Here is a 13,562-nt window from a genome sequence, read left to right on the forward strand (position 1 = left end):
GAGGGACAGAAGAAGGCACTTCCTCAGGTGACCCTCCACTAACCCCACCCTACTCCATGCCACTTCAGGCCTGAGCCCCTGATGGCTGGGGATGGCCGCTACAGCCTCCTAAGGGGCCCCTGCCCCACCCTCTGCCCTTTTGACCCAACTTCCATGATGCCAAGGGGTTAAACTTCCAAAGGCAAATAAATTCAGCAACTTTCCAGCTTCCAGACTTCTTTGCTGGTCCCTCATCAAGGTGCCTCCTCGGCTTGGCAAAGGCTATTTACAACCTCTCCAGCCTTGTCCCGCACCCTTCCCATGCACCAACCCTAAGTTCTCTCTGTGTACACTGGAGCCCATTTCCTTGATAAACTCCTACGTGATCTTCAAGGTCCATTGCAGATGTACCATATGGGAGAGAGCTGTCAGATGTACCACTATGGGGAGAACTGTACTCTCTGGTGCTCCCAACAGCATGTATATTCCTCTGCTTACCAATTTACGACCCTGAACCTGAACCTGAACCCTCCTTTATCTGTTCATAGGTCTCCCTCCTGCAATGCCAACATGTGTCTGACACATAGTAGGTGCTCAATCACTGTTGAAGTAATGAGTACTAGGAGAGATATGCCAGAGATTTATCTCTTCAGAATCTACACTCCAGTGGAGAAGCACAGACAGGCAGCCTAGGACACAGATCTGCTTTCTCCTCCCCGTGTAACCCTGGGCACGGAAGGCTCCATGTGAGCACGTACGTGTTGTCCTGAGGATTAAATGAGAGAGCACACCCAGAGTATCCAATACAGTGTCCGGCACACAGTATGTGGCATCTGTCATTACCTCCTGAGGACACAGGAATCCCTCCCAGTGAGGAGAGATCAGGAAAGACTTCACAGATGTAGTATCTAATCTGGACCCTGGAGGAGGAGGACATTTCCATGGATTGGGTGGGAGGGGGGGGCAAGGCAAGGGCAGGGAGAGTGGCAGGTAAAAGGCAGGAGTAGCTCCTAAGAGGCATGCATGGCCTCAGGCTCCTTCCTGGAAATGGAACCAGCCCCTATCCACCCCAGCCCAACCCTGGCTTTTCCGTATTCCCAATCCTCCTTCAGGCCTGGCTGTCCATCTAGCCCTTGTCTTCTCCCACCCTTCCTTCACTGGAAATAGTAACCTGCTGCTGCCGTCTCCACTTCCTTACCACCCACCCATCTTCAACCTTGTGCAATCCAGCTCCCACCCCCACACAGCAGAAACCCTTCTCTCCTCAGGCTGATCTCTGAATCTAATGGCCTTTTGAATCCACTATCCTTAGCCTTTCTGCACCATACATCATTGCTGGTGACACCCCCTGCTTGCCAAAGTCTGCTCCCTTGTCTGGTATCCTTCCCCATTTCTGTCCCACGTCTGAACTTGGTCTCCTTTCACTTCGTTAAGCATGGTCACACAGTCCCAGTGCCAGCCCAGCACCTGGTACATACATGGTCAGACTCAAAGCTGGCCTCCTGCCTCCTGGTCCCTCCTCTTCCTCCTTTCCCACAAGGGAGGACTGCCCCAGGGTGTGGCCCTCCCTCTCCCCTCTAGAGTCTAACTGTCCAGGTTCAGGCTTGACTCTGCCTCTTAGGATCTGTGAGACCTTGGGGAATTTAATTAACCTCTCTGAACCTCATTTTTCCTCACCCATAAAATGGGGTTGCCTCTCCACAAGGTTATTGTAAAGTGGTTATTGGTGCATGTAGAGTGCTTAGCATAGCACACACGTGTTCAATAAATATGATCTGCTATTACTTTTATTATTATTATTGTAACACCTTCAACCATCACTCTACCTGTAACCCTGACTTTCTCCTAAACGTGGACCTCCCAGAGGCACCTCAGTGTCAACATACCTAAAATGAAACTCTGCCCTTGCTGGCTTGCTTCTCCCTCTCCCTTCAAAAGTCCCCCTGTTTTCCTAGCCCAGGTGGAAAATGAAGACACCTGTGCCTCTGCCTCTTCTGTGTCCCCATATCCAGGCCCCAGGGTAGTCAGGTAAGGCCTCCTGGAGATAGGGACACTGAATTAGGCACCAGTTAAAAGGGGCATGCAGCCTGCCCATGCCGAAAAAAAAAAAAGGTGGGGAGGCATGTAGGGTGCTCCAGACCTGGGCATCTCCAGCTCCAAAACCTGCAGCTCCTTCCTGCCCTCCAGGCACTTAACAGGATTGTGCTTGGTTGGGGCTGTGTGACTGGCACAGTGGTTCCACCACTGAGTTGTGGGCAGATGTAATGTGTGTCACTTCATGACTGAGGCATTTAATGCTAACAACACTGAGATCAGCAGTGTTTCAGAAGGGCATGCTCTGAAGCAAAGGCAATGCTGGAGCCCCCACCCAGCCCACAAGGGACAGGAATGGAGAGCAAGAAGGAAACTGTGACTTTATGTCACTGCGATTTTAGGAGTGCATGCTCCTGCGGCACGTCCCAGCCTCTCCTGACAAGGGGATGACTCAGCTTCCCTCACTCCAAGTGGGCAAAGACCAGAGGAAGGCCCAGTGATGGGAGATGAAGCTGGAAGCTGGAGTGGAGAGGCCTGAGAGAGTAAGACGGGCCTGTCTGCCTATCCCTGGGACTGTCCTGAGTGCTCCCAGCACGGCCCAGTGAGCTGTTTTAGAGGGAACTTTGCTCAGGTACAGTCCTCAGCTCAAAGCACCGAGGACCCCATGCACCACACTCCTGGGGGGTCCCTTATCAGCACCCATCATGCTTCATTTGAACTCAGTTTGGTGTCTGTCTCCCTGACAGTAAGCTCCAAGGAACAGATCTGTGGCTATATTGCTTGCTTCTAGAGATCAGAACAGTACCTGGCACTAATGAGATTCTCAGTGGCATTGCCGAATGAATGAACGAAGAAATGGAAGAGAACCAAATATGTTTTACAGGGAGGGGAGAACAAGACCCAGCCCAAGCCCCCAGCCCCCTTCCTGAAGACCAGCTGTCGGGTGACAAAGCCCAGAGGTCCTGGCTCTGGCTGCCGATGGGAGGGTCTCGTGGGAACTCACCCACATAATAGGAAAGGGTGCGCTTGAGCCGGTCGAAGACAAACCAGCGCTTCTTCCATGATTTAATCTTGCCGCCCATCTTGACCAAGTAGCCACGGCAGACCTGGAGGGAAGGAGGCGTGAGACAAGAAGGACCCAAATGCACGGTCCCTTCCCTGGGCAGCCCCCTTAATGTGGGGCCTGTGTTCGGGGGGGTGACTCCCACACCCCCTCAGGGCAGCACCCCAGAAGTGTTGGGGAAGGAACTGGGCCGCTGCTCCATGGACACAGGGCTCCAGGCTCTCTGCTCATAGACCCTGTGCCCAGCGCCCGGCGGCCACACAGGCCTTGTACCTTGCTGCTGAGCACCACATGCAGGCAGGTGTCCACGCCGTGGCCCGAGGACTCGATGTGCGTCTTCAGGTCAAAGTCCTCTTTTCGGATGGGCAGGTAACGGGTCAGGGGCCGGGCCTGGGGGTCAGAGGGGCAGGGGCAGAAGAGTCACCTCCCCTCACCCCTTATTCTCCTGCCCAGGCCCCATGGCTTCAGTCCTGAACCCCCAACATCAGCTCCTCCTATCCTGTGGCTGTCACTCCAGGTGACACAAGACTTGAGGGAAAACAGAGCCCTAGTGTGCCTGTGCTGTCTCTACCTATCCTGGACAAACTGCTTAATGGCTCTGCACCTCAGTTTCCCTGTGTGCAACCAAGACACAGCCATCCTTGTCTTGTCCCTTCCCCTCCTTTCCCTCCTGTGCTGAACCAAACAACACAAGAGGCCAGATATGAAAATGCTCTGGAAGAAAAGCCGAGTAAAAAGTCTGCTCTCTGTGGGGCCTTGTTTGGGTGATATCTCCTCTCTGGGCCTCAGTTTCCTTATATGTAAAACAAGGCTTTGAACAAGAACATCTACCCTACCTCAGAAATTCCGATACTAAAAAAAAAAATTCTGATACTATCTAGGATTCTCAGTCAACTGGAATATTTTCTACCCTCCTTTTCCAGGAAGGACATTAAAATGGCAAGAAAAGGAAACAGATCACAAATTATTTAAAGAAAACACTAAAACCTACAACCTCTATCCTGAAGTCAGGCTGATCCCTGCCCCCTTCCAGCAATGCCTCAACCTCAGGACAGGAGGCAGAGGAGAGAGTCTCAAAGTGACCTTGGCTGATATAGGACAGGGAAACTGGGTATCTGATAAAGATTCCAACCACAGAGGTAAACTCAATAATAATTCCTTATTATTCCATGATTTCCAAACGCAATCCAGGCAGCTTGGTATCTGAGTTGCTGCATTGTGGGCACTGTGGGAAATCCAGGAGCTGTGATCACTGGTCACAGCTAGAGTAGACCCCACAGGACCCCCACCATGGCAGGGGGAGAGGGGGCCTGTGCGGGGCCCCAGTAGGAAAGGATCTTGGACCGGACACACGGTCGATTTCCCTGCCCAACCAAATTCCTACCTTCAAATCTTCTCCTCAAGCCTACAGTGGAAGGAAAAAGCCCCGGTTTTTGTGCAAGGATGGTGTGCTGGTTTGAAAGGATTATGTGCCCTAGAAAAGCCATGTTTTAATCCTGATCCATCTTGTGGAGGCAGCCGTTTCCTTTAATCCCTGTCCAGCACTGTAGGTTGGAAATTTCATTAGATTATCCCCATGGAGATGTGACAGACCCAATTGTGGGTATTAAGCTTTGATCAGAGGGAGACATGACTCCACCCATTCCAGGTTGATCTTGATTAGTTTACTGGAATTCTTTAAAAGCAGGAACATTTTAGAAAAAGCTCCAGAGCCGGGAGAGCCAGGAGAGCCCAAGCAGCCAGTGACCTTTGCAGATGAAGAAGGAAAACGCCCCCAGGGGAACTTCAAGAAACAAGAAGCCTGGAGAAAAAGCTAGCAGATGTCACCATGTTGCCATATGCCTTTCCAGTTGAGAGAAACCCTGAACGTCATCAGCCTTCTTGAACCCAGGTATCTTTCCCTGGATGCCTTAGATTGGACATTTCTATAGGCTTGCTTTAATTTGGGCATTTTCATGGTCTCAGAACATGTAAACTTGCAACTTAATAAATTCCCCTTTTTAAAAGCTGTTCTGTTTCTGGTATTTCACATTCTGGCAGCTTGCAAACTAGAACAGATGGATTTCTGCCCCAAGGAGAAACTAATGCAATTCTCTCTTGGAGATATAAACCAAAAGGCAGAGGGAGGTCGTCATGGATGATGGTGTGACCTGGAGTCCAAAGGTCCTAGGAGATGAGGGCCAAGATGGTCATGAAGGACTGTGCACAGGGGCAGCAGGTGGGAGGGCGCAGGGCAGATGCACAAAGGAGACATGAGGGGGCTCTGCAGCCACTGAGAGAGCCACCTGATTCTTGACTCTCCAATTTCATTTCTGGGAGGCCCGTCCATACCCTTTCCCTTGACCCTGGATGTCTACAAGGTGGTCTGCCACATGCCCACAATACCTCCCTGCCACATACACACACACTGGGGTGAACAAGCCCAAGTGGCTCTCCACTCCATGGGACCAAAAAATCCCAGGTAGATACCTACTTGTGCTGAGTCAACAGCCACCTTATCTGGAATAGAACAGGTCTTACGGCCAAACAGAGGTGCCTGGGATCTCCCTAGTCCTTCACATCCCTCACTTCCAAGCTAACCACCCATCCATTTACCTGGGAAAATTGTTTTTCCCGCATCTTGACCTCCTTTTCCACCAGCTGCTGCCTCCGGGCACTCTCACTCTGCAACCTCCGTTCCACCTGCTCCCGCCTCCGCCACTCCTCCTCCAGGGCCTGCCGTCGCAGCTCCATCTCCCGCTCCTGCCACCACAGCCAGCAGTCAGTACCGCCACCCCTCCTGAGATCGGGTGGAGATGCAGGAGGTTCCTTCCTCAAAGGCACTCAAAGCCCACTCTCACCAAGGGCACTGCTGGCTAAGTGCTTTAATGTGTGACCTTGAAAGTGTTACTGGCTGCAATCCCTGGCTCTGCCACCACTATGGGCTCTGCAACCCTGACAAAATCATTTAACTCTCTAACATTCAGTTTCCCCATCTGTACAGTGGAGCTAACAGTGCCGACTCCTAGGACTTTAGTGAAAATGAAATAAGATCACGTATGTAAATTCTCATCACTGACTCCAGTGGGAAGGAAGTACTCAACAAATGGGGCTCTTATAAATCTTGTCTGAATTCCTAGAACATGGATTATCTAAGCAACTTTGACAGCTAACATAATGCAGTAGTTCTTTCCCAATCACTGAGTTTGGGCCCTTTGAAACTTCAAATGAGAAACATTTGTAGTTGAACTTGAAACTTGATAGGAGAAAAGTATGGTTGGAGACCGAGGTCACAATCGAATTTATGAAAGTCACTATAAAAGGATTTGAAAAGTCATTAAGAAAAATTATGAAATACAGAACATATCAGTGTATGTTTGAGCGGTGATAACACCCTCCAGACCATTAACTTTCATTTGTCATCTTTCCCAAGCTCAAAGCTTAGCAGGATCCCCTCCCCTCTATTTCCCAAGGGACACTTGTACCTTTGTCCTGCTTTGAGACTAAGGGACATTCTTTTCCAGCTGGACCTTCATCCAGAGGATTATTTTTAATCCCTCTGGCCACTGATTCCTACTCGCTGGGTCCCACTCTCATCCTAAGAGGTGCAGAGTACTTGAACAGCAGATTGAGAACAGCTTCTGCAGACCAGGTCCAGGTTTCCTCAGTCTGGCTCTGCCCAGGACAGACCGTGGGTCCTTCTTTCCTGGGACTCACTCATGTCCATGTGAAGGACCCGTGACTTCCCTGAGCCCCTTCCACTCCCTGAGGCTTCCCAGTCACCACCACCGCTCTGGCTTGGGCATCTGCCTTCTCTTCTGTTCCTGTACCTCAAAGCTCCAGTTCTCATAATCTTCCCTAACCATCTCCATGAGAAATGACTTGCCACGTAAGTATACAGGAATCAAAATTCCTGTGGTGGCCAAAATGTCCACAGAAGTAAGCATGCAAAGACGGGAAATTCTTATAAAAGAAATTCACAGTTGGGTAATGGTTACTATGCTGCCTTCTCTCTTTTCCCAAGAGCTGTGAAACCTGTAATCTCACCAAGCCTCCCTCCCCCATTTGGGGAATACAAACTTTAAAAAACATTTTCTCCCTCAAGGGAATTGCAAGGATCATGTGGGTAGAAGGGCTTGGGTTGAAGCACAGCTCTGGGCAGTTCGGGCAGCTCAGGCCCTCACCCGCCTTCAGCCCCCCAGACCCAGACCAGCCTCACCCTCGACTCCATTAGCCGGCTCTTCTCTGCATGAGCCTCTTTGAGCATCTTCTCCATCTCTTCGATCTTCCCCATGTCCAGACCACTCGCACTGGGGGGAAAAGTGGGTGCGTCAAGGAGTGGAGGAGGTGCTTGGTGCAGGCAGTGGGCTCCAGTGGGTTCAGCAGTGTGGGGGAAGGCAGAGGTGGTTCCCACAGGTATGGGTGGAGGGCAGGCACCTGGACATGTTGTCGGGGGAACAGGCCGAGTTGCCCCCCGTGGAGATGCTGGTCTCCATGCTGTCCGAGCTCTCCAGGCTCAGTGTGTCGTACGCGTGCTCGCCCTCATCCCCACGCTCCCGCCCAGCTGGCAGGTGGTGCAGGATGGAGTGGTGCATAAATGGGGGGAAGCCCGAGGGGCCCACCGGGAAAGGGGCTGCCCCGTGCAGGGCATCCCACTGGCACTGTGCCTCAGCCGCTGCTTTCTGCTTCAGTTCAGCCAGCCGCCGCCGCTGCTCCTCAATTACCTGCTGCCCTGCAGGAGGGACAGAAGGGGGTCAGAGTGGCATCCACCAGGGAGGACACTGGCAGTATCACGAACAGAGGCAGGAGATGAGCAGGGAGAGGTTAACACATGGCAGTCCCCCAGGCCCCTACAGCTGCAGGTCCAGCCACCCTGCCAATGCTTCAATCGTCTGCTCAGCTGGCTACAGCCCACAGACTGCATCCTGAACCCAAACAGGCACTGAACCTGCGCAGCATGACAGCTGTGTGGCTCCAGCTCACAAACAAGGCCTGACTGGGCAGGCAGGATACATGCACCACCCTGCCTGCTGGAGAAGGCAGAAGCCCATGAGCACCCAGGGGTTCAAGTGCAGAGTCCAGTGCAAGGCAGAAGCAAGAGCAACCACAGCAGGAGAGAAGGGAAGGGGAGACAAGGTGGGGTTGAGTTGAGGGCAGAACAGCTCAGCCCCAAGGGGTAAGGCCTGCTGGACACCCTGACCTAGCTCAGTCTGGGAGCCTGCCTGTAGGTGGTGGGACCCTGGGGAGAACACATGCTGATGTCTGGGCAGGAGCTGCTTGGCCAAAGCAATGTTCTACCTGCTGGGTCGTCGGTTGGGAGGGGCTCGGCAGGAAGCAACTCGACTGGCGTGGGGGCCCCGGGCAGAGGGTAGGGTAGAGACACACAGAGGGATGAGAGGAGAGAGAGGTGTAGACATGGACTTTCAAAACAACCAAAATGCCAACATTTGGGAGGGGGTGGTTTCCCAGAGCCAGTATATTAGGGAACCATTTCTGGAGGTCATCAATTCCATCCCCCTGCCTCCAGACAGGGCAATGTCCAACCCTACTCAGGTCAACAAGCACTTCACTTATTTGCTGAGCTCTCTAGGAAAGATGTCACAGTCCCACCCACCTAAAGGTCTGCTGCCCTGAACTCTTTCTTTTTTTTAATTGTAAAGAATAACATATATACAAAAAAGCAATAAATTTCAAAGCATACCACAACAATTAGTTATAGAACAGACTGTAGTTTAATATGGGTTACAGTTCCATAATTTTAGGTTTTTCTTTCTGGCTATTCCAAGACACTGGAGACTATAAGAAATATCACTGTGATTCAGGACTCATGCTCATTTGTTAAATGTTATCTTCTCTTTCATAACTCTACCTTTTCCTTTGATCTTTTTTTCAATTATTTATTTTTATTGATGTATATTATATAGTCACATATCATGTAATCATCCAAAGTGTACAAACAGTGGTTGCCCTGAAGTCTTTTGATTAATTTCCAGAAACTTCTTCATTAGGAGCCTAATCTAAATCCTTTGTGCTCTTTCCTAGACCCCAATTCAAGGAAAACCATCCTGGGAACTGTGTGGGCATGGGTGAGACCTGGTGAGATGGATGGCGAACACCAGTGCCCCCAGGAGAGCCGGTGGGCTGGCGTGGCAGCCACTTACCCTTCTGCTGCAGGGCCAGTTGGCGCTTGGTCTCAATGTCCTGCAGCGTGGCTGCCAGGTTACGGGGAAGGCTGCCCGTGCCGTTCTGGGCAAGTATTGTACTCTGCAGAGGGGAGTGGTGTTGGGATCTCAGGCTCAAAAGACTCTCACCCCCATAAGGCTTGCACAGTGGCCTTGGGCTCTCCCCATCGTGACAGTGTACCCAGGCTGTCGCCACCCCCCACATGTAGCCCACCCTCTGTCCTCAGACCTTCGGGGATGGGCTCCGGCCCAGGGTAGCCACGCTGAGCTGGGAGGAGGAGGAGGAGGAGCCAGAGGAGGAGGGGAGGGGGCCGCTGCGGGTCCGGGGTAGGGGGCTGGTGGCCTCACCATCGATCTTGGAACGGTAAACCTGGAGAGAAAAGATGCTGCCCAGTGACCTCCAGTGCCCTCACTGGCCACTACCCCACCCCCACCCCATCACCTAGGGCATCCGAGGTGCTGCCCTGGCACCAGGCCTTTGTGGCCATCTGTCTCTGATAGCAGTGTTGAGCCTCCTGAGATAGCCCAATGGGCAGATGCTACTGGAAGCTGCCAAGCCTCCTTCCCCTGCTGGCCTCCCTGGGCCTCAGGATCGGACCTCATAATTTGAGGTGTTATGTCAGCGGTGAGAGTGATGCGGGGACCACCAGCAGGAAGAGCTGGAGTCCTTCTGGTCCCAGTGCTGCCACTAACAGGCTGCCTGACTTTGGGCCATGTGCCTCCCTACCCTGGGCCTTGGCTTATCTTATCTGCAATAGGAGAGAGGGGACAGAGCTAGACTGAAGAATCACCAAGCTCCCTTGCGGCACTAACATTCAGTCAATATGGTCTGTGAGGTCAAGAAACCTGACTTTCGGTGCAGACTGTGCTCCTGCCTAGCAATATGGCCTTCGCAGATCACTTGTCTTCAAGCCCAGTGTTCAATCTATAAAATGAGATTTAACATCATCTACCTCAAAGGCCTGTGATGATGATTAAATGAACCAAAACACATGAAAGTCTTTAACCAGCTGGGCATGAAGTAAAAGGGCCACACATGTTGTGTGAATAAAACTCCTCCCACAGGGAACATGGAATTTAGCTGGTCACGGTCTTAGAGATACAATGCCTTCTCTCAAGGAGGTGTCTTCAGTGGTGGAATCTTAGGCACTATGTCAGGTCAACAGAGTGAAACTTAGGGGTGAAGACTGTCTGAGCACCTCCTCCATCACATTTGGCAGCTGGCTGCAGGCGCAGGGAAGCCCAAGCTTACTGGGGCAGCTGAGGGGGCCGGGGCACGCCCCCAGAGCTCTCACTTCCGAGTCTTTGTCCCCTCTGTCCTTCCCCCAGTGTCAATCCTGGGGAGACCAGAAGAGCAAAATACTGTCCATTCTTCCAGGACACACTAGTCCCAGTTGTGACAAGAGTGTGTCAGGCTCCCAGACTGGGTGAGAAGTTTTGGGGTGGGGGCTTCCAAGAAGAGAGCGGCCCACAGCCAGGAAGCCTGCCTGGCCTAGCCCCACATGGAGCATGAAGCAGCCCCCAGCTTGACCACTGCTCCAGAAACCCCTCCCACTGGACAGCCGAGTCACACCACCTTGGACTCCGGAGGCTGGCCCTCCCACTGCCCTCACTGCCCTCCTCAGGAGCCCTTTGCTGCCTGACTAGGCTGCCCCGCACCACCCCAGGTAGTTGATGGATCAGCAGAAGATATTCAGAGCAAAAGGAGCAAGGATTGAGAGGGTGGGCAGTGAGGAAGGGGTTACCTGAAGCTGACGGGAAGTTTTGGCGGGCAGAGGCGGGGGTGAGGAGCGAGGCGAGGCGGCAGCAGGGCCAGCCCCCAGCCCGGCCATCAGCTCCTGGTACCACTGTTCTAAGTCTATAGCAGGGAGCAGCAGCTTCTCCATCTGGAGGAAGGGTGGGGAGGAGGGCAGAGGACAGAAAGGGAAGGATGGAGAGCCAAGGTAAGGAGATAAGGGGAAAGGAAAAGATGGGGAGAGGGAGGACAAAGGAAGAAGAAAGGGGAAAGTTAAAGGAAGGGTGAAGGCCATCTCAGGGCAATGGACAGGATGGTGATGGAGAAGGGAAGTAAGGAAGGGAGAACAGAGAGTATAAAAAGAAGCAAGAGAAAAACAGTGAGCCAACAGTTGCCATGAATGTGCTGAGAGCAAAGGGAAACAGTCAGGGGCACAACTCCTGGACCACAGACATGCGCTATGCCAGCCAGGACGCTAGCCAGCCAGTCAGTCCGAGCCCATGGGCACGGCCGAGAGCTGAGAAGTGGAGAGCAGGGGCGAAAGACAGACAGGGCCAACCACTAGTAGGGCAGGTATCAGGAACACACAGATCACCAACCTTGGGTGAAGGCATGATGGAAGTGGAGGAGGAAGAGGAGGAGGGCAGCACAGGAGGAAGGCAGGTGGTGGGGACCAGGTCCCGGGAGACAGAGGCCCAGGTAGGCAGGCCTGGTGTAGGGGCTGGGGACATGGGCGAGGTGCCCCACATTGCCTTTAGCTGCTCAAGCGTCACGTACTTGGGAGAAGGCCAGGCCATAGGAGGGAATACAAGAGGTTAATGGGATGGTACCCAAAAGACGGCCCTGACCACAGGTGAGGGAAAGGAAAGGGCAGGAAGCTCAGAGCAGAGGACCTACCCCTCCTTGAGCTATAGGGAGCTGCAGAGAGCTCCCAAGGCCCTGGAGAAGAGGAAAGGGAACCACTCCCAGCCCAATATATGCGCCTACCCTCATCCAGGCCTGAGCAGCAGTCTAAGGTATCCACAAGGAGGCCCTTGGGCATAGGTGGGCACACTCGGTGACTGATACCTCACTATCAGGCAGGGGCTGGGCAAGTGCACCAGGGAAGGAGGCAGAAGCACAGGGGTCCAAGCAGAAGCACAGCTGGAGAACCTCTCTCAGGCTTACATATTCCTAGGGCACCCAGTGGGATGCGGGGGATGGGCAGAGAAGAAGTTAACAGGGTTCAACCAGGTACTTGACACCCCACTCCACGCCAGGCCACAAGGCCATCACTACATGTCAATACAAAACCCAGCACAGGGGTGAGTTGCTCAGCTAGCCCCTTTGGCTGCAGATGGCTGTGGAGGGACCAGAAAGGCAGAACTGGCTGTCTCAAGGCTCCTCTTGTCCATCTTTCTGGGGCAGCCTTGGTGGTACCTAGGGTCTGCCCCAAGCAGACCCTGACAAACCCATCACTGAGTTTTCTCTAGGCTGGTACACAGGGAGAACCTAGGGAAGGCCTTGTAAGAGCCCTTTGAGGGTCAAGACTCAACTTCCAGACATCCCACCTGTTTCCACCCACCACCGGGCACCCCAGTGGGGTCTCCAAATGCAGCATGGATTTGGTGCTCACCATCCCTCAGGATGCCCTTGTACCCACCTGCCAGAGTAAGAGCTGGGAATTCAGGTTGGGGAGGAAAGACCACTGGGACCTGAGCAAGACGGTCTTCAGAAAGAAAAACGGGCCCGCTCTCCAAGGGTTAGTACTTGGGAAGGTGCTAACACAAACCCCATTAGGTGGTAGGTTGAAAGGACAGGGACCATCATATTCATCACATATCCTTAGAACGCCGAGGGATGTTGGGAGGACAGCTGATCCTCCAAAATGGGTGTCGAATCCAAGTACAGTATCCTAAGCCTGCCCCATCCGGGCGAGCTCCTCCAGGCCTAGCTTTAAGAGGTGGACATACTCCAGGGATCACAGAAACAAAAAGGGGCCTGGAAAGACCGATGTGTTGTGAGTAAGAACTAATGAATAATTTGCTGAGTACATGCAAATTAATATGCAAATCAAAACTTTCATTATGCATGGGCTGCCCAGGGCATGACAGCATATTCACACAAACCCTCCCAGACCTGGCCAGCCAAAGGGTTACTGCTACACACCCTTCAGCCAAGCCCTTGGAAGGAGCTACAGGCAGGAGCTCAGCAAGCAGGCAAGCAGGCAGTGGGCACAGCAGAGCACACAGTTAGTTAGCTGTGATTACCTCTTGTGCTTTGGGGCAGAGCTGAGTGGAAGCAGACGGGATTAAGGGGACAGAGGAGGCCCCAGCCTGAGAAGACCCTGGGAACGGGCCCAGGGCCTCAGTCCCCAGACCCATCTCTGAGGACTCGGAGATAAGCAGCTCATCCTACAGAGAGGGTACATGGTGAGGGGCCTCAGCCCTCACCTACAACCCAGTCACCTGACCCAGGCCTAAAATGCTCATGCAGAAAGGAAGGGAGGAATGGAAAGAGGCTGGGAAACTGGAAATGTCCTAGCTGGACCTTAAATGCCAGACATGCAAAGACGTGGGAAAGAATGATTTAGGAGGTCTCAATGCCCACA

At 52.9% G+C, this 13,562-nt stretch overlaps 1 protein-coding gene across 10 annotated transcripts in view; it reads right to left on the reverse strand.

Annotated features, from left to right (window-relative positions):
* Positions 1 to 13,562, reverse strand: part of PHLDB1 (pleckstrin homology like domain family B member 1) — a 45,135-nt gene that overhangs the window by 3,404 nt on the left and 28,169 nt on the right. For 5 of the 10 annotated variants that reach the window (XM_077112729.1, XM_077112727.1, XM_077112726.1 and 2 more), the window contains 9 exons: positions 10,983 to 11,123; positions 9,467 to 9,607; positions 9,217 to 9,319; positions 8,354 to 8,398; positions 7,493 to 7,787; positions 7,275 to 7,365; positions 5,672 to 5,818; positions 3,350 to 3,466; positions 3,017 to 3,119 (listed from right to left, as the gene is read on the reverse strand). In XM_077112729.1, coding sequence (XP_076968844.1) covers positions 3,017 to 3,119; positions 3,350 to 3,466; positions 5,672 to 5,818; positions 7,275 to 7,365; positions 7,493 to 7,787; positions 8,354 to 8,398; positions 9,217 to 9,319; positions 9,467 to 9,607; positions 10,983 to 11,123 — 1,183 coding nt within the window. Of the gene's footprint in view, positions 1 to 3,016; positions 3,120 to 3,349; positions 3,467 to 5,671; positions 5,856 to 7,274; positions 7,366 to 7,492; positions 7,788 to 8,353; positions 8,399 to 9,216; positions 9,320 to 9,466; positions 9,608 to 10,982; positions 11,124 to 13,562 lie in introns of those variants that run through there. The other 5 variants (XM_077112728.1, XM_077112733.1, XM_077112732.1 and 2 more) reach the window with 4 other exon arrangements.

Source organism: Tamandua tetradactyla, chromosome 8 (genome assembly GCF_023851605.1).
Source record: "Tamandua tetradactyla isolate mTamTet1 chromosome 8, mTamTet1.pri, whole genome shotgun sequence".
NCBI lineage: Eukaryota > Metazoa > Chordata > Mammalia > Pilosa > Myrmecophagidae > Tamandua > Tamandua tetradactyla.